At 38.6% G+C, this 20837-nt stretch overlaps 1 protein-coding gene across 1 annotated transcript; it reads left to right on the top strand.

Moving 5' to 3' along the window:
• The first annotated feature begins 13901 nt into the window (after positions 1-13901).
• Positions 13902-14846, top strand: LOC122676899 (olfactory receptor 5V1-like). The gene has a single exon (XM_043876472.1). The coding sequence runs from the start codon at positions 13911-13913 to the stop codon at positions 14844-14846; it is 936 nt and encodes a 311-aa protein (XP_043732407.1). The 5' UTR covers positions 13902-13910.
• The last annotated feature ends 5991 nt before the right edge of the window (positions 14847-20837 follow it).

The following is a 20837-nucleotide window of genomic DNA, read 5'->3' as shown; positions in this document are numbered from 1 at the left end:
GTTAAGGATTTTTGCATCTATGTTCATCAGTGATATTGGTCTGTAGTTTTCTCTTTTTGTGGCATCTTTGTCTGGTTTTGGAATTAGGGTGATGGTGGCCTCATAGAATGAGTTTGGAAGCTTACCTTCATCTGTAATTTTCTGGAAGAGTTTGAGTAAGATAGGTGTTAGCTCTTCTCTAAATTTTTGGTAGAATTCAGCTGTGAAGCCATCTGGTCCTGGGCTTTTGTTTGCTGGCAGATTTTTGATTACAGTTTCGATTTCCTTGCTTGTGATGGGTCTGTTAAGATCTTCTGTTTCTTCCTGGTTCAGTTTTGGAAAGTTATACTTTTCTAAGAATTTGTCCATTTCTTCCAAGTTGTCCATTTTATTGGCATAAAGCTGCTGGTAGTAGTCTCTTATGATCCTTTGGATTTCAGTGTTGTCTGTTGTGATCTCTCCATTTTCATTTCTAATTTTGTTAATTTGGTTCTTCTCTCTTTGCTTCTTAATGAGTCTTGCTAATGGTTTGTCAATTTTGTTTATTTTTTCAAAAAACCAGCTTTTAGCTTTGTTGATTTTTGCTATGGTCTCTTTAGTTTCTTTTGCATTTATTTCTGCCCTGATTTTTAAGATTTCTTTCCTTCTGCTAACCCTGGGGTTCTTCATTTCTTCCTTCTCTAATTGCTTTAGGTGTAGAGTTAGGTTATTTATTTGGTTTTTTTCTTGTTTCTTGATATAAGCCTGTAATGCTATGAACCTTCCCCTAAGCACTGCTTTTACAGTGTCCCATAGGTTTTGGGTTATTGCGTTTTCATTTTCATTCATTTCTATACATATTTTGATTTCTTTTTTGATTTCTTCTATGATTTGTTGGTTATTCAGAAGCGTGTTATTTAGCCTCCATATGTTTGAATTTTTAACAATTTTTTTCCTGTAATTGAGATCTAATCTTACTGCACTGTGGTCAGAAAAGATGACTGGAATGATTTCAATTTTTTTTAATTTTCCAAGACCAGATTTATGGCCCAGGATGTGATCTATCCCAGGAAGGCAAGGATTCTTTAATATCCGCAAATCAATCAATGTAATACACCACATTAACAAATTGAAAGATAAAAATCATATGATTATCTCAATAGATGCAGAGAAAGCCTTTGACAAAATTCAACACTCATTTATGATTAAAACTCTCCAAAAAGCAGGAATAGAAGGAACATACCTCAACATAATAAAAGCTATATATGACAAACACACAGCAAGCATTATCCTCAATGGTGAAAAATTGAAAGCATTTCCCCTGAAATCAGGAACAAGACAAGGGTGCCCACTCTCACCACTACTATTCAACATAGTGTTGGAAGTTTTGGCCACAGCAATCAGAGCAGAAAAAGAAGTAAAAGGAATCCAGATAGGAAAAGAAGAAGTGAAACTCTCACTGTTTGCAGATGACATGATCCTCTACATAGAAAACCCTGAAGACTCTACCAGAAAATTACTAGAGCTAATCAATGACTATAGTAAAGTTGCAGGATATAAAATTAACACACAGAAATCCCTTGCATTCCTATATACTAACAATGAAAAAACAGAAAGAGAACTTAAGGAAACAATACCATTCACCATTGCAACAAAAAGAATAAAATACTTAGGAGTATATCTACCTAAAGAAACAAAAGACCTATACATAGAAAACTATAAAACACTGATGAAAGAAATCAAAGAGGACACAAACAGATGGAGAAACATACCGTGTTCATGGATTGGAAGAATCAATATTGTCAAAATGGCTATTCTACCCAAAGCAATCTATAGATTCAATGCAATCCCTATCAAGCTACCAATGGTATTTTTCACAGAACTAGAACAAATAATTTCACAATTTGTATGGAAATACAAAAAACCTCAAATAGCCAAAGTAATCCTGAGAAAGAAGAATGGAACTGGAGGAATCAACCTGCCTGACTTCAGACTCTACTACAAAGCCACAGTCATCAAGACAGTATGGTACTGGCACAAAGACAGAAATATAGATCAATGGAACAGAATAGAAAGCCCAGAGATAAATCCACGAACCTATGGACACCTTATCTTTGACAAAGGAGGCAAGGATATACAATGGAAAAAAGACAACCTCTTTAACAAGTGGTGCTGGGAAAACTGGTCAACCACTTGTAAAAGAATGAAACTAGAACACTTTCTAACACCATACACAAAAATAAACTCAAAATGGATTAAAGATCTAAATGTAAGACCAGAAACTATAAAACTCCTAGAGGAGAACATAGGCAAAACACTCTCCGACATAAATCACAGCAAGATCCTCTATGACCCACCTCCCAGAATATTGGAAATAAAAGCAAAACTAAACAAATGGGACCTAATGAAACTTAAAAGCTTTTGCACTACAAAGGAAACTATAAGTAAGGTGAAAAGACAGCCCTCAGATTGGGAGAAAATAATAGCAAATGAAGAAACAGACAAAGGATTAATCTCAAAAATATACAAGCAACTCCTGAAGCTCAATTCCAGAAAGATAAATGACCCAATCAAAAAATGGGCCAAGGAACTAAACAGACATTTCTCCAAGGAAGACATACAGATGGCTAACAAACACATGATAAGATGCTCAACATCACTCATTATTAGAGAAATGCAAATCAAAACCACAGTGAGGTACCATTACACACCAGTCAGGATGGCTGCTATCCAAAAGTCTACAAGCAATAAATGCTGGAGAGGGTGTGGAGAAAAGGGAACCCTCTTACACTGTTGGTGGGAATGCAAGCTAGTACAGCCGCTATGGAAAACAGTGTGGAGATTTCTTAAAAAACTGGAAATAGAACTGCCATATGACCCAGCAATCCCACTTCTGGGCATACACACTGAGGAAACCAGATCTGAAAGAGACACGTGCACCCCAATGTTCATCGCAGCACTGTTTATAATAGCCAGGACATGGAAGCAACCTAGATGCCCATCAGCAGATGAATGGATAAGGAAGCTGTGGTACATATACACCATGGAATATTACTCAGCCGTTAAAAAGAATTCATTTGAACCAGTCCTAATGAGATGGATGAAGCTGGAGCCCCTTATACAGAGTGAAGTAAGCCAGAAAGATAAAGAACATTACAGCATACTAACGCATATATATGGAATTTAGAAAGATGGTAACGATAACCCCATATGCAAAACAGAAAAAGAGACACAGAAATACAGAACAGACTTTTGAACTCTGTGGGAGAATGTGAGGGTGGGATATTTCAAAAGAACAGCATGTATACTATCTATGGTGAAACAGATCCCCAGCCCAGGTTGCATGCATGAGACAAGTGCTCGGGCCTGGTGCACTGGGAAGACCCAGAGGAATCGGGTGGAGAGGGAGGTGGGAGGGGGAATCGGGATGGGGAATACGTGTAAATCTATGGCTGATTCATATCAATGTGTGACAAAACCCACTGAAATGTTGTGAAGTAATTAGCCTCCAACTAATAAAAAATTTAAAAAAATAAAAATAAAAATAAAATTTAGAATCCAATAAAATTTTAAATCTAAATATATAATGAGGAGACCTGCCTGTATAAGTCTTTGTAACTTCCTGTGGTTCTATAAATATTTCAAAATAAAGTTTCCTAAAATGTAAAAGGTAAATATCAAGTAAAATATGGGATCTACTTATCTATCTGACATAGCATCAGTCACGTGGAATGTTATCATCCCAAAGGATGTTCATAAATGTGAAATATGGATTTTCCAGGTAAAAGGTAGGCAAAAAGGAAAGAGTACTTAATACCTTAAATATGACCCAGTCATAGGAATATGAAATTTTCAAGGTTCAGGTAATGTCATATTTTCAGATATGTAATGACATTGGTAGAACAATGGAGTCGGAGGGCTGAAAGGAACTGTGTAAATGATCTTTACTTAAGACTTTAACCAATCATCTTTGCAGGAGACATAGCAATCTAGCCTTTCCGTGAACAGCTACCATGATGGGATCTCATTGCTCTTTATATATGATAAAATGCTTGCTTATCTAGGCAAAGTTAAGTTAGAGAAATAAGAAGTTGCAAGGCTAAAGAAGACAAAGGAAGAGCAGATATCAAACAGGCCAATTAAATACATGAGTGAGGAGATTTCACTTCAACATATGTTTGTCAAAGTAGCCAAGTGGACTATCAAGAAATACTTGAAATGAAGCAGGCAAACAGAGTGCGAACCAGCACCTCATCCTTGATCCATTAGTAGGTGAAGGAATATCGCTCAGTGGTAACACTGAGGCTCTGAATTCAGACCACCGGGATAACATTTTGAAGGTTTGAGCTTCTGGAGCCATTAACAGTGCTTTGAATTTCATGGAGTAATTCATGAAGAGTGCCTGGCACATAGGACATGATTAAAAATTAAATGAGAGGCATAGTGATGGTATTTACAGTGTGGACAATCGGAGAAGAAAACACAGTGTTCACTTTGAGGCAGCCTTGACTGATAATCACAATTTAGTAGGAAGGATTTCAAAGCTGAACAGGCAAGAGCAAGGTCATGTTTCCATCATTACCATAGGCTGAGATGAAAGCAAAATTCATTCATCTTACCTGATGGAAATACACGTGATTTATATGCACATAAAATTTGAGAAGCACTTGCCTATTTGATGACTTCTGAATATTTCATCTGGTTTCCTACATGTCTATACAATAGGGAAGGGTACAAAAAGAAACCAGGGCCTAAGCAAAAATAGTTTATATTCCATAGCAATAAATTAACTTTGACATAGACACCCCAGATCTTCTGGATTTTCTTTTAGAAAAATTATCCTGAGTATATTTACTAATCATTGTGTAACTGTGTGCATGTGTTTTAAGTAGGTGGACAATTTACTAGGCCACATGAAAGTGGTATTTAAATTTTTCATCATTGCTTTGTATTACTAGAAATATGAAGAGATGTTTTCCTTATGTGCTTTAAGGGTTTTCACAATTATACCAATTACCTTTGTTTATATTATGCCCATTTTGTTTCCTAAATAAACCCCCAAGGTTAGTCAACAAAACACTTGATTAGCTATTATTAGCTAATGTGTGTGTCTACTCGTTTGTTTAGAAAAATGATTAAATTCAGGTATGTAAAAGTGTTACTTCTTTTCAAAGTACTTCATTGAGCTTTATTTTTTCATTGGGTATGTTATACTGAACTTATTTTAATCTTTAAAGAAAAATACACCTGTTTTAAACTAAATTCAGTAAAATTTCTTTCAAGATACACATTTTTTTATATAGAAGCAGCATTAAAAACCTCCTCCTCAACCTATTTATACTATAAAACCTATCCTTACTGAAGAGTAGAAAGTTATTGCCGTAAAGCAGAGAGTTTGAGACTGTCTGTTTGTGTGCAATAGCATGGAAACTCCAAGAGGCAAGGATTCAGGATGTCACATAAACTCTAATGTGGAAGTGGTGCCTATTTATGATGGATTTTGATGTTGATGAAGATTCATCATTGTTACCTTATACAATGTAAGCATCAGGAGTATGGAAAATGAAATAAATATCACTCTTTGACCCATAGTCCTAGCTCACAAAAAAATTAGACTAGCCTGTCAGACCAAAACAAACAAAAAATCTCACCATGGTTCTGATTCCACTACATTTATATATCTTGCCCCATTAATATACTCCTTGGGGATGGACTTCAAATAATTGTAAAACATTTAAAACAAGCAGTATGTGCAACTTCAGAAACCAAATTTCTAAAAATCACTAAACATTTAAAATTCACTTTTGTAATTTAACTATATACAAATGATGCATTATTTTCTCTTTGTGGGACCTCCTTGCATGAAAGATTTCATGTCTTTCTATGAATAAACCTAGATATCTACCTACAAAAAAGGTTGTTATCTACCTTTTTGATATCATGACTTAAGAGAAAATGCTCATTACTGATTTTGAATGAAATGAAATCTACCTATGCAGTTGATAGAGAAAGTAAATCATAGAACATACATATCACACAAGGATTTTCTTAAAGAACATGCAGATTGTCAGCCCAACTCTAACATTGCTTTACTGTGAAAGGATGCCTATAGCCAATCTGGAGAGAGTGTTGAATATCAGTAAACCTTCTTGCATATATCTTCCATCATACTGTGAATTTGGGGGGATCACAGGAGTCCCACCCTAGCCTTCTTCTCTTACTTTGTCTATTCTCCTTGGTTGATTTCATGTACACCTATGGATTCAAAAGCTACCTTCAAGACAATGACTCCCAAATCTGTTTCTAAACAGATTTAGCCTGTCTCCTGAGGTTAAATCCTTTATTTTCAACTGCCTATTGGGCACTTCCACATGGATATCCCATAAGTATCTAACACTCAACATTACTCTATTAATGATCTAATCTACTGTCTCACCTCCCCGTGCCTAGTGCACCTCATTTATTTCCTACTTTAATGAATGATCTCAGCCTGCCCAAACTGATTCAAATCCTTACCACCCATCAACTTCAAAGTGCTCCAAGTATGTCTCCTTCCCTGTGAATAACTGCTTCATGGATTTTCTCCAGCCTCCAAAACTCTACATCTTCAGTTACGGTTTCATGCTGATAAGGTTTTAGTTTTCAGACTTCTCTCTTGAACAACCAAAGGTGTTTTAAATGAGGGCACATGAACGATGAAGGACTCTGGGGATGGGTTTCACAATTATATGACCCCACTGGAATTATATGGAAGATTCTGTGCATGGGCATAAATGCATTTTCTGGATCTAGAGACTTTCTTCAGTTTCTAAAACCCAGGCTCTTACCTTCCAGATGTCTCCTGCTTCCAGTCTGCCCTCACCTAAAACATGGTCTGTGGGCCACTGCTGCTACTCTGCAACCAATCCTGTCTATTCTCACACCAAAGCCTGGCAGCCTTGATGTCTGGACCCCTTGAGGCCCATGAGGAAAGAGAGGATATTTTCTGAGACCCTCGTTGAAGGACTGTTCAGTTTTTGTTTTTTTCCCAAGAAGCCAGCTCAGAGGCAGGTCTGATATGGCCTCCACAAGCTAGTCCTAGTCCCCAAAGCAGTTGCATCCCCAACACCTCCTCTGAGGTAGCTAGTGAGGTTGTCCTTTATGTGCAAAATCACTAGATTTCTTAGAACTAATGATGGAGCTTGGTAGTAACCAGTCAGGGCTGACTTACCAGGTATCTGCAACTAACAGGAACCTCCAGGGATTAGGGAGGCAGCTGTAGGTGAGATGGCTGCCAGCAAAGCTCAGAATCCTGCAGTCTTCCTTCTTCTGGGATGCTCTCAGAGAAGTTCACTAGGGTCCCAGAGACCTCTGGATCCTTACTCCTATAAACAGGAAGACAACAGAGGTCCCACAAGTTTGTTTGCCCTTAGCTGAACAGACCCATGCTGTCTGTTTTACTTGAGATTTCTGCCATCAATATTGCCTGGGATGCAAACCTGTATATGGGACATTGTTCTTGCACACAGCACCTCCCTCAGTCTCACACACACACACACACACATGCACACACACACACACACACACTGTGAGCATTATTTTTCATCAATGGTCCAAAACCCATGGGACTAACAACCAGGTTCACTCCAAATTAATCACTGTGAATCATGAATCGTTATTCTTGTGTATGCCTGAAGAGACAAGACTGTAGACAGGGAAACAATCTGAAGGCAGTTACAATGGTTCAGATAAAATGTGATAAGTTTCTGAACTGTAACTGCGGTAGAAGGAAAAGTAGAAAGATGAGAAAATGGAAGAAAATATTTAGGTGGTCTTAGTGACTGGTTGTATTTGGGTCTGACAGATACGGTCAGAAATGAAAATTGCATGAAAAATGTCTGTTTTTATCTTTTTCTTTGCACAGACCTTAAGGTTATAGGTTGACTGATTTTTAGATATATGCATACATGTAATCACTATTCAAGTTAAGATATAGAATATTTCCATCACCTCAGAAAATTCCTTTCTACTCCTTTCCCATCAGTGTTATTCAGAGGTAACTACTATGTTCATTTTATCACCATAGATTAGTTTTGACTATTTGTGAACTTCTTTTAAATGGCTACTATGGTACAAATTAAGTCTTTATTTTTTTTAAAAAAATGTTTTAGATTCATTCAGTGTTTATACATGTATCAGTATTTTAAGTAACTGGGTAGTATTCCAACGTATGAATATGCCACAGTTTTGTATCCATTCTCCTGTTCATAGGCAGAGTGTTTATATCTAGTTTATATTATTAATATTACAAACAAATTGGCTTAGATCACTATTAACCATGTGAGCATATGCACCTACTTTCCTCAGATATGTGCCTAGGAATGTTTCTAGGTGCCTAGGAATGTGCCTAGGTGTTGCTGGGTCATAGGGTAACTGGATGTTTGGCTTTATTAGTTCAGTTCAGTCACTCAGTCATGTCCGACTCTTTGCAACCCCATGGACTGCAGTACGCCAGGCTTCCCTGTCCATCACCAACTCTCGGAGCTTGCTTAAGCTCATGTCCATCAAGTCAGTGATGCTATCCGATCACCTCATCCTCTGTCGTCCCCTTCTCCTCCTGCCTTCAATCTTTCCCAGCATCAGGGTCTTTTCCAATGAGTCAGTTCTTCAAATCAGGTGGCCAAAGTATTGGAGCTTCAGCAGCTGTCCTTCCAATGAACATTCAGGACTGATTTCCTTTCTATTGTTTTCCTCTATTTCTTTGACTTTATTAAAAACTTCCAAATAGTTTTCAAAAGCAGTTATACAGACTTCCGACTTCAACTCAGAGATTTAGAGAACTGGATTGTTGCTTCCAGCAGTGTAACAACAACAGTAAAGCTGGACATAATGCAAATTAATGACTTTTCTTGAAGGCTTTAGGGAATAGAAGTTTCAGGGTAAACAACTAAACAGAAAACTGGGGAGGCATAGACTCTTGCAGGGAGAAACAGGAGCCAAATTTTTTTTTTTTTTAACCTGGGGCAGAATCCATCAGATGCCATGTAAGTTGATAAGACTCAATTTCTTTGTGAATTTAATGAATCACAAAACACTAAGTATGGGCCTAGAGGCTCAATGATAAAGAGGAGACTCCAGTTCAATCCCTGGGTTGGGAAGATCCCCTGGAGAAGGAAATGGCAACCCACTCCAGTATGCTTGCCTGGGAAATACCTTGGATAGAGGAGCCTGGCAGGCTACAGTCCATGGGGTCACAGAAGAGTTGAACACAACTTGGCCACTAAAGTTTAAACAGTAGGCCTGCATGAGAGTGTGAAGTCCCTAGGTACCACAGATAGGAAAGTTTGCACCCTCTTGCTTTCCTCCACGAGCTCCACCAAATGCTCACAGTGAAGAGCAAGAAGCATTGAGAAAGCTTCCCTAAATGGAGCTGTCTGGAGGAAGAAGTTGGAGGGAACAGCAGTGAATGCAAAAACTTCTTCCAAACCCATTTACCATATTTTTTGCTACAGAAGTAAAATTGTAATCTGCAGGCAAAAGCAACAACAAAAAAAAAACTGTCACCTTGGGACATTCTGGAAAAACATTGTAGCTGAGAAGGGACAGGTACAAAAATTCCACTACTCAGGGAGAGGCAGGAATATGTGCAAGGACCAACACTATAGCTGGTGGAGGGGCAGGATCACTTGGGAAGGCCATACCCCCAAGACCCAGGTTCACACTACCTCAGATTAAGACTTAAGTGTAATATCACAGGAAACCTCCCCACTCCCCCACGTCCCACCCCACTCCCAGTTCCCCACCCTCCACCCCCCAACAAACAATGAGTGAAATTAACAGTGGAATACCATTGCTACAGTGGAATCAAGAAAAAGATTATCTCTGGGGGATAGTAGTATGAAAGGAAGACACACAGCAGATAGGGAGAGTAACAACTGAGAAAAATAAAACCTCTGGCAAACTGGCTTAACCCTAAGTACAAGAAATCAGTGGAGAAATTTGACGCCTGTAGTGCACTGAAGGTAACCATAGCGACAACAAACTCCAAAGTCAGGCCAACTCCTCAATAGATTAACCCTAACTCCCACACTAAAGGTCTAGCACAAGGGAAGGCTCATCTCCATGCCTCATCTCCCCCAGATTTACCTCTGTCTCTACTGTCTTAATTGTTCAGTTTCAACAAAAAGTTATGAGGTATATTAAGAGGTAAAAAACATTCTAAAGAGATAAAACAAACATCAGAATCAGACTCAGATATGACAAATGTTAAAACCAGACAAGGAATTTAAAATAACAATGGTTAATAGATTAAGGCATTCAATGAAAAAAGTAAACAACACGCAAAATTGAGGTAACATCATCAGAGAGATAGAAACAATAAGAAAAGATAAAATAGAAATGCTAGAAATAAACACAGTGACAGAGAGAAAGAATGACCTTTATGGGATGATCAGCTGAAGAATCTGTGGACTTGAAAATATATTGAAGAATTTACTCAAACCAAAAGACAAAGAGAAATAAAAGTAAAAAATCACCCCTCCCCATATTCAGAGTATCTCAGAGCTACGTTATAGTACCAAACATAAACATAATTGGAATCTCAGAAGTGGGATTATAAAAAAAAAAAAATCACACATCTCAATAGATGTAGGAAAAACTCAACAAAATTTAACATTGATTTATAACAAAACTCTCAATAAAGTAAGTATAGATGGAACTTCCTTAACTGTTAAGGGAATTTTTTAAAAAAGCAAAAAATACCCTACCCTTAACATCGTATTTAATGGTAAAATGCTACAAGATTTCCCCACAAGTTCAAGAACAGACAAGGATGTCCTTTCTAACCCCTCCTAATTCACATTGTTTTAAGTTGAATTTACCTGATGTTGATGCATCTTAAGTTATTGGCTATGTAGATATAGTCTTTTGTGAAGTGTGTATTCATGTATCCCAATTTTCAATTGGGTTGTTCATTTGTTTTTTGTGTTTTTGTTACTGATTTATAGGCATTTAAAATTTATTTTGAATGTTACTGCTTTGTGAGATAAATATATTTTGCCAGTCTCTATACTGCTCTTTAATCTTTAATAGTGCTTTTTGAAGAGCAAAAGTTCTTAATTTTGATAAAAAGTAGGATTATTAATTTTGTATAAGTTGAGAATGAAGACTATTCATTTTTCATACCTATATTCAGTTGCTCCAGCTCCTTTTATTGAAAAATCTTTAATATATTGAATGGCTTTGGTAATTACACTGAAAATCAATTGCCAGTGTATGTTATGGGTCCATTTCTGAACTCTATTATGTTCCACTGATCTGTTTGTCTTTCCTTACAATAGTGCCACACTATCTTAATTATTTATAATTATTAATTCTTGAAATATGAAAGGGTAAGTTCTCCAACTTTATCTTCCAAGATTATCTTGACTATTCTAGAGCCATTAAATTTCCATATAAGCTTTAGAATCAGTTTGTAAATTGCTCAAAAAGGACTACTGAAATTTTTATTTGAGTTGTATTGAAACTATAGGATGATATTTGCCTCTAATTTCCCTAAGCAATATTTTGTGCTTTACAATGAAGAGATCTTGCAAATTTTTTGCTAAATTTATTACTACGTACTTGTTGATAATTAAAGCTATTGCAAATAGTATGGTTTTAAATTACATTTCCAGGGTTTATTGATTATAGAATATAATTAATCTTTGTATGTTGACTTTGCTTCCTGAGATTTTCATAAACATTACTTCTTTAATTCCTTTTGATTTTCTACACACACAATCATGACATCTGTAAATAAAGGTAGGTTGACATCTTTCAGACTTTTGTGCCTTTTACTATTCTTGCCTTATTGCATTAGTTAGGACTTCTGGTACAATTTTGAATAGAAACTCTGAGAATGGCCATTATTATTTAATGTGTTACACAGAATGTGTCACTATTAAGTATAATACAAGCTATATATTTTATCAGGTTGAGGAAGTTCCATTTATTCCCAGTTTGTTATATGTTTAATTTTTATTATGAACGGGTATTGAACTTTGTCAAATGCTTTTTTCGGCATTTATTGAGATGTTTACAGTTTTTCTCCTTTATTCTGTTAATAGAGGGTGGCAATGATTACTTACATTCCTGTAATAAGCCAAAACACACTCTTGTATATTATTTAAGTATCACTGGATTTGATTTGATGGTATTTTGTTCAGACTTTTTGTGTCTGTGTTCCTGAGGGATATCAGCTATAATTTTCTTCTCTTATAAATACCTTATTACATTTTCATGTCAAGATTATGTCCTTATAAAACAAATTAGGAAGTATTCCCTGATTTTATTGCTGAAGAGATTTTGTAATACTATATTATTTCTTCTTAAAATGTTTGGTAGAATTCACCACAAAACAATCTGGGCCTGGAATTTCTTTTTAGAAAGGTTTTTAATTGCAGATGAAATTTCTCTGATAGATTCATATCATTCAATTTTGTGTTTTTACATAATAATTCTTGGTAAGAATAAAGATGAAACATGGTTTATTTTTATTTATCCCATATAAGTTATCAATAGCAAGATATTATCAAGATTTCCTCCAATGTGTTCTTATAAAAAATCATAATTTTAGCTTTTAAGTGTTAGTCTTTAAACATTTTGAGTTAATTTTGTGTATTATATAAGCTAAGGGACCACTTCATTCTTTTGCATGTGGATATTCAGTTTTCCCAGAACTACTCGTTGAAGAAACTTTTTATCCCATTAAATGGTCATGGCGCTCTTGCTGAAAATCAATTAAAATGTTTGTATGAGTTTATTTCTAGGCTCTTTATTCATTCCACTGGTCTATATGTCTGTCTTATGCTAGTACAATAATACCATTGCTTTGTAGTAAGTTTCAAAGTCAGGAAGTGTGAGTACTCCAACTTTATTGTTTTTTTGCCAAGATTGTATTGACTATTCAGGGCCTTTTGCAATTTCATATGAATTTGAGGATTGGCTTTTCCATTTCTGTGGGAAAAATCTAACAGAATTTTGATACTGATTGGGTAAAATCTGTAGATCATTTTGGAATACTGACATCTTAACAATATTAAGTCTTAACCATGAACATGGGATGACTTGCCATTTTTAATGTCTCCTTCAATTTCTTTCAGCAATGCTTTGTGGGTTTCAGTATAAAAAGTCTTTTCACCCTTTAGGGAGACTTATCATAAGTACTTAATTCTTGTAGATATTATTATAAATAGAAGTGATTTTTAAAATTCCTTTTTAGGTTGTTCATTCTTAGTGTACAGAAACAAAAGATTTTTGCATGTTTAATTTCACTGAATTTGATTATAAGCTCTAGTACCTTTCTTGTAGTTTCTTTGGTACTTTCTCTGTATGAGATTATGTCCTCTGTGCATAGATAGTATTACTTCTTTCTTTCCAACTTGGGAAATTGTACTCCTAACAGTCTAAAACTATAACCAAAGCTCAAGATTTACATAACTGAAAAAACCTACAATGGAGTACACTAAAAAGTAGCACTGATTCTGATTCAGCAGGTGATTAATTTCTTTATATTTTTCTACATTTTCCTAATTTTTTGTAATGAAATTATATTTCTTAGAAAAAAATTAAGATGTTTACTAAAAAGGGCAATGATAGGAGGTAGGTATTACCAAAGTAGTGAAAAATGGGTTCATTCCAATGAAGAGGTTAGTAGCTTGTTGGTTTTACCAAGTTTGCATTTATTTTCACACACCGGTAGCCATGCAAATGTGTGGGTTGTCCCTGGGCCTGAGTTGGTTAGATCTGCTAAATGAGAAGTTCCAGTTTCTCTGAAGACACTTCTGCACACTTCCTTCCACAGTCCAAGCTGTCTATATCCAACATTATTTCACATGGCCCTATAAGGTTTCAAGCCCATTTGGGGTGCTCTTTGTATGTTTCCTATTATGGCTTCTTTTTTTCATTGTCTTGTAGCTGTGGTGCCACTTGAGATGAACAATCAAACAGACGTCACTGAATTCATCTTCTTGGGATTTTCCAACCATCCCAATCTACAGAGTTTGTTCTTCCTGGTCATTTATCTGACAACTCTTTTTGGGAACACACTCATAATAATGGCCATCAGGGTCAGTCCTGCCCTCCACATCCCAATGTATTATTTCCTCAGCAACCTGAGTTTCTTGGACATTTGCTACACATCTACCACTGTCCCAGGCATGCTGGTGAACTTCTTCCAGGAGAAGAAGACTATCTCCTATGAGGGCTACCTTTCCCAGATTTTCTTTCTTGTGACCTGTGCTGGCACTGAGGGTGTATTATTGGCAGCTATGGCTTACCACCGCTATGTAGCCATCTGCCACCCTCTTCAATATCCAGTCCTTATGAGTGTGAAGGTCTGTGTCTGTTTGGTGTCTGGGTCCTGGCTGTGTGGACTGGTGAATTCTATGACACACACAGTGCTGACAGCCACACTCACTCTGTGTGGGCCTAACCAGATCAGTCACTTTCTCTGTGACATCCCATTCCTCCTGAAGCTCTCCTGCTCAGATACCTCTCTCAATGAGTTTGTGCTCCATGTGGCCAGTGCCACTATTGGCCTAAGTCCCTGCTTGTTTACTGCTGTGTCCTACATACTCATCATCTCTGCCATCCTTAGGATTCCCTCTGTTCAGGGCAGGAGCAAAGCCTTTTCTACCTGTGCATCCCACCTCACTGTGGTGGTTATCTTCTTTGGAACAGCCAACTTTAACTATGATAGACCCAATGTAGGCTATAACCTGGATATGGACATCCTGGTCTCTGTGTTCTTCTGTGTTGGGACCCCCATGTTTAACCCCATCATCTATAGTCTGAGAAACAAGGAGATCAAAAGTGTCCTGAGGAAGCTGGCTAAAGAATGCTGGTTCTCTAGTGAGATCAGTGGTTAAACAGTTTCATTCTGGAAAATTTATTAATTGGAGAAAAATTGAGTATTCTAGCTACAATTTAAACAGCACTCTTTTTATATATGATCTCTTGACAACTGTGATGACTGGTTCCACCAGGACAAATATGTACACCTGTACTGAGCATTTCACACACTGTGATCCTAAATACTGTGTGTTCTCCAATCCACTGATAACTTAAAGCATTTTGTAACCTCCTAGGTAAACCCCAGTATACATTAGCAGTCACTCCCCATATTCTCCCAAATTTGAAGCACTAGAAAACCACTATTCTGCTTCCTGGGTCCATGGATATCCTTATTCTGGATGTCTCATATAAATAAAATTCTACAACATGTGCCTTTTGTGTCTGGCTTCTTGGAACGTTTTCAAATTTCATATATATACCATGTTGTGGTACTTCATTCCTTCTTCTCATTGAATGATTTCCATTTTACAGATTTACCACATTTTACTTACTGACTCAATAGACATTTTAGTCATTCTCACTTTTTACTATTATGAATAATGCTGCTATGACACTCATATTCAAGTTTTAGGATAAATATTTGTATTTATATAGAGTCTATAGTTTTGAGTGGTATTTCTGGATCACATCATAAACTTTAAAAGGACTGTTAAATTTTTTCAAAGCAGAGGCACTATTTTACATTATCAAGGGCACTGTATGTGGGTTCTAATTTCTCCACATCCTGACCAACACATTATATGTACTTTTTCTTTTATAGCCATCCTAGTATGTGTAAAGTACTGTATCATTTTGATTTGCACTTCCCAGATGCCTAATGATTCTAAGGTCTTTAATAAGCAACATTACTACTTCACAGGCAAGTCTGGCCTTGGAGTACAAAATGAGGTAGGGCAAAGGCTAACAGAGTTTTGCCAAGAGAATGCACTGGTCACAGCAAACACCCTCTTCCCACAAGAGATGACTCTACACATGGACATCACCAGATGGTCAATACCAAAATCAGACTGATTATATTCTTTGCAGTAGAAGATGAAGAAACTCTATACAGTCAGCAAAAGCAAGACCAGAAGCTGACTGTGGCTCAGATCATGAATTCTTTATTGCAAAATTCAGACTTAAATTGAAGAAAGTAGGGAAAACCACTAACCATTCAGGTATGACCTAAATCAAATCCCTTACAATTATACAGTGGACGTGACAAATAGTTTCAAGGGATTAGATCTGATAGAGTGCCTGAAGAACTACAGACAGAGGTTTGTAACATTGTACAGGAAGCAGTGAACACTATACAGGAGGCAGTGATAAAAACCATCCCCAAGAAAAAGAAAAGCAAAATAGTTGTCTGAAGGGGTCTTACAAATATGAGAGAAAAGAAGTGAAAGGCAAAGGCAAAAAGGAAAGAAATACTCATCTGAATGCAGAATTCCAAAGAATAGAAAGGAGAGACAAGAAAGCCTTCCTAAGTGATCAGTACAAAGAAATAGAGGAAAACAATAGAATGGGAAAGACTAGTGATTTCCTCAAGAAAATTAGAGATACCAAGGGACTATTTCAGGCAAAGATGGACATAATAAAGGACAGAAATGACATAGACCTAACAGAAGCAGAAAATATTAAAAGGTGGCAAGAATATGCAGAAGAACTATACAAAAAAAGATCTTCATGACACAGATAACCAGGATGGTGTGATTACTCACCTAAAGCCAGACATCCTGGAGTCTGAAGTCAAGTGGGCCTTAGGAAGCATCACTACAAACAAACCTAGTGGAGGTGATGGAATTCCAGTTGAACTATTTCAGATCCTAAAAGATGATGCTGCCAAAGTGCTGCACACAATATGCCAGCAAATTTGGCAAACTCAGCAGTGGCCACAGGACTGGAAAATGTCAGTTTTCATTCCAGTCCCAAGATTGGAAAGGCAATGCCAAAGAGTGTCCAAACTACCACACAGTTGCACTCATCTCACACGCTAGCAAAGTAATGCTCAAAATTCTCCAAGCTAGGCTTCAGCAGTATGTGAACCATGAAATTTCAGATGTTCAACCTGGATTTAGAAAAGACAGAGGAACCAGATATCAAATTGCCAACATCTGTTGGATCATTGAAAAAGCAAGAGAATTTCAGAAAAACACCTATTTCTGCTTCATTGACTACACCAAAGCCTTTGACTGTGTGGATCACAACAAACTATGGAAAATTCTTCAAGAGATGGGAATACCAGACCACCTCACCTGCCTCCTGAGAAATCTGTATGCAGGTCAAGAAGCAACAGTTAGAACTGGACATGGAACAACAGACTGGTTCCAAATTGGGAAAGGACTACATCAAGGATATTTATTGTTACCCTGCTTATTTAACTTATATGCAAAGTATATCATGCAAAATGTCAGGCTGGAGGAAGCACAAGCTGGAATCAAGATTGCCGGGAGAAATATCAATAATCTCAGATATGCAGATAACACCATCCTAATGGCAGAAAATGAAGAGGAACTAAAGAGCCTCTTGATGAAAGTGAAAGAGGAGAGTGAAGAACTTGGCTTAAAACTCAACATTCAGAAAACTAAGTTCATGGCATCTGGTCCCATCACTTCATGGCAAATAGATAAGGAAACAATAGAAGCAGTGACAGACTTTATTTTCTTGGGCTTCAAAATCACTGCAGATGGTGACCACAGCCATGCAATTAAAAGACACTTGCTCCTTGGAATAAAAGCTATGACAAACCTAGACAGTGTATTAAAAAGCAGAGACATTACTTTGCTGACAAGATCCATCTAGTCAAAGCTATGATTTTTCCAGTAGTCGTATGGATGTGAGAGTTGGACCATCAAGAAGGCTGAGCACCAAAGAATCGATGCTTTTGAACTGTGGTGTCAGAGAAGACTCTTGAGAGTCCCTTGGACTGCAAGGACATCAAATCAGTCAATCCTAAATGAAATCAACCCTGAATGTTCATTGGAAGCACCGATGCTGAAGCTCCAATACTTCGGCCACCTGGTCCGAAGAACTGACTCATTTGAAAGACCCTGATGCTGGGAAAGATTGAAGGCAGGAGGAGAAGGGGATGACAGAGAATGAAATGGTTGGATGGCATCACCAACTCAATGGATATGAGTCTGAGCAAGCTCTGGGAGTTGGTGATGCACAGGGAAACCTGGCATGCTGCAGTCCATGGAGTCACAAAGAGTCAGACACAACTGAACCGAACTAATTTACATGTGGAAAAACTTACCTTGCTAAGGAAGTTTTTGAGCTATAGGTACTTTTTACTCTAATTTTGGTGAGGCAAAATACTGCTAGATTTTCAGACTTGGAGTCTTTCTCCTATCTGTGCCCTACAGAGATGTTTGATGACTCTGACTTATTCTTTTTTACAACCCAAATCTACAGTGTCATGACCAGGTCATGAGAAATGGCATAACAATACCTCAGGGGACATGAAGATGCAAAGATGCAAGTTAGCTGAGAGAAACCAGAGATGGTCCTTTCAGGTAGCCATCCAATAGCCACCTAATCCCACCAGCCAATTTACCAACTTTGCCCCTAAAGTGCCCACCAACACTCCAGAAACAGTCAGGAGGCTATAAAACCCTGCCACCAGCCAACTCGAGAGACTTTCCCTACTTTAGTAGGTGCACACCTCACACTATCCTGTACTAAGGATTTTAGCAGCCACTGGACTCATTAACTGCTCATAAATATTCCATGCATACATCTAATTATAACAGACTGAATTATGGGAAGGACATGCACAGTAGAGCATCTTGTTATAGAATCTGCAGCTGTCGTAGCTCAGTCAGTAAAGAATCTGCCTGCAATGCAGAAGATCTGGGTTTGGTTCCTGGGCCAGAAAGATCTCCTAGAGAAGAAAATGGCAACCCACTCCAGTGTTCTTGCCTGGAGAACCCCACGGACAAAGGAGTCTGGCAGGCTACAGTCCATGGGGTCGCAAGAGTAGGATACGACTTAGTGACTAAACCACCACCAGCTGTCAGTCAAGGCTGTCAGTCAATGACACCCCTTCCCCCGCAGATTATACAAATGACCCTGCTTTAAAAACCCTGTACCCTAGTCCTCCAGGGCCATTGGCCTCCCTTGGCATGACCCACCTCTCTCTTGAGGTGTTCTCTCTGTTCTTTCTTCATGTGTGCTCAGTCCTGTCCAACTCTTTGCCACCTGTTCTTTCTTTCCTTATTGTTAATAAACTTTCTTGCAATGGGTAAGACCTTAGACTCTTCTTGCATCCTTACTAAGAACCAAGGCCCGCAGGAGGGCCTCCGGATCCTCCTTCCACTAACAGAAGGAAGGATGCATCACGCTCAGGTGAGCAGACCTAATTGGGAGTGCTTAGCACCAAGAGAACAGATAGGTTGCTAAAACGGTAGCTCCAGATACACATTCAACAGGCAGATAATTCAGCATGAAGAGTCCAAGTCTAAGAGGAAACTCCCCATACTGCTGGAATCCAAACAAATAAGCCCACAGGAGGATAAGCCAGTATCATAGGCTTCTGCCACCCATGACTTCTTTTTTTGTTTCCAATTATTTTTATTAGTTGGAGGCTAATTACTTCACAACATATGGAAGCACCCATGACTTCTTAATAGAAATCTAGTATTGAACTTCACTTAAAAATATCCCAGCTAAGAACAAGATGGCAGAGGAGTAGGTGAATGTGGAATACATCTCTCTCCATGGATACATCAGGAATATGCCTTCAGACACAGAAGTGAATGCAGAACACCAGCTGAGAACAGACAGGAGTACCTGACCAGCAGAAAAGAATATATAGATCCAGGCAAAACTCGGTAGGATGAAGGAACTAGGGGGAAAAACTGGAGTGTCAGGAGGACTGGACCTGCCCTTGGTGGGTCCGATCCCCACATCGGGGCAACTGTCTGAGTAAGAGGAGAAACATTTAAGACTGAAAAGGAAGCAGCTGATCTGTGGCAGCCTAAATGGAATGAGAATCAGACAGTCCTTGCTGCAGCCATACGTATCCTAGACGGCGCAGTGGCTGGGAGCTGGAGTTTAGGGATTGTGGAGTAATCCCAGGGCAAGGGCTGCTGTTGACTGTGGAGACACTGATCAAGGGGATATGAAAGAGGAGTTTGTGGTGGGAAATGCCTGTGGAGGAAAGCCTGGCATTAATGGAAGCAAGGCAATACTGCTGAGTCACGTGTAGGGGGTGGAGTCATCACCATAGTCTCTCTCCCCTCATGCATCCCCCATGCATTGGCAGCTGAACAATAGAGAGGCTGGCCCATCAAATGCCTGATGCACTGAACTACAGAGTAGGACCCAAGGCTGGGGGCCCCTGTATGTGCCTGATGTGTGGAACAACAGAGAAAGACCCCTGGAAGGAAGCCCTCTAAGTGCCTGAATGGGCGGGGCTTCAGAGAAAGACTGACCAAAGAGGCCTTCTGATTGCCAGCTACAAGAAGCTCGGAAAAAAAGACTCTAGTAGGGCCATAACTCCTGCGGCAGAGGCAGTCCGTGTCCCTGCACACCTGCTGCCAGGGTCCCCACAAGCCAAGCAGCTGCGCTACCTTCATCCTCAGCTCTCACTGGGGCAGAGCTGTCACAGGCAAAGAAAGACTTGCGCTTATGCGCTCAGGGTTGCTTTGGTAGTATCCAACTCTGAGACCCTGTGGACTGTGTCCTGCCAGGCTTCTCTGTCAGGGAGAGGGGTTCTCCAGGCAAGAATAGTGGAGTGTATTGACCAATACTGGTTGCCATACTCTTATAGAGCACTGTATTTCCTACTTCCCTAGCCACAAACTCCTCTGAGTACCTGGTGTTGCAGAACCCCTGAGACTCAAGCAGCTGCACCACCTCCACACCTGGCCATCACATGGGCAAACCCAAGTCCTCCAGGGCAGCCTCAGGAGCAAACCCCAGTGGACAACCCATATCCAGAGGTGGAAATAAAACCATAATTGAAACCCAGGGGCTGTGTGACTAAGGAAGAAGATCCAAAACCCTCCCAACCAGCTGCACAA

The sequence above is a fragment of the Cervus elaphus genome, chromosome 20, assembly GCF_910594005.1.
Source record: "Cervus elaphus chromosome 20, mCerEla1.1, whole genome shotgun sequence".
Classification (NCBI taxonomy): Eukaryota; Metazoa; Chordata; class Mammalia; order Artiodactyla; family Cervidae; genus Cervus; species Cervus elaphus.
The sequence above is the reverse complement of the archived record's forward strand: the minus strand, read 5'-3'. Positions and strand labels throughout refer to the sequence as shown.

Excerpts from the sequence above, each read along its gene's own strand:
- LOC122676899 (XM_043876472.1), top strand. The coding sequence starts at position 13,911 with ATGAACAATCAAACAGACGTCACTGAATTCATCTTCTTGGGATTTTCC.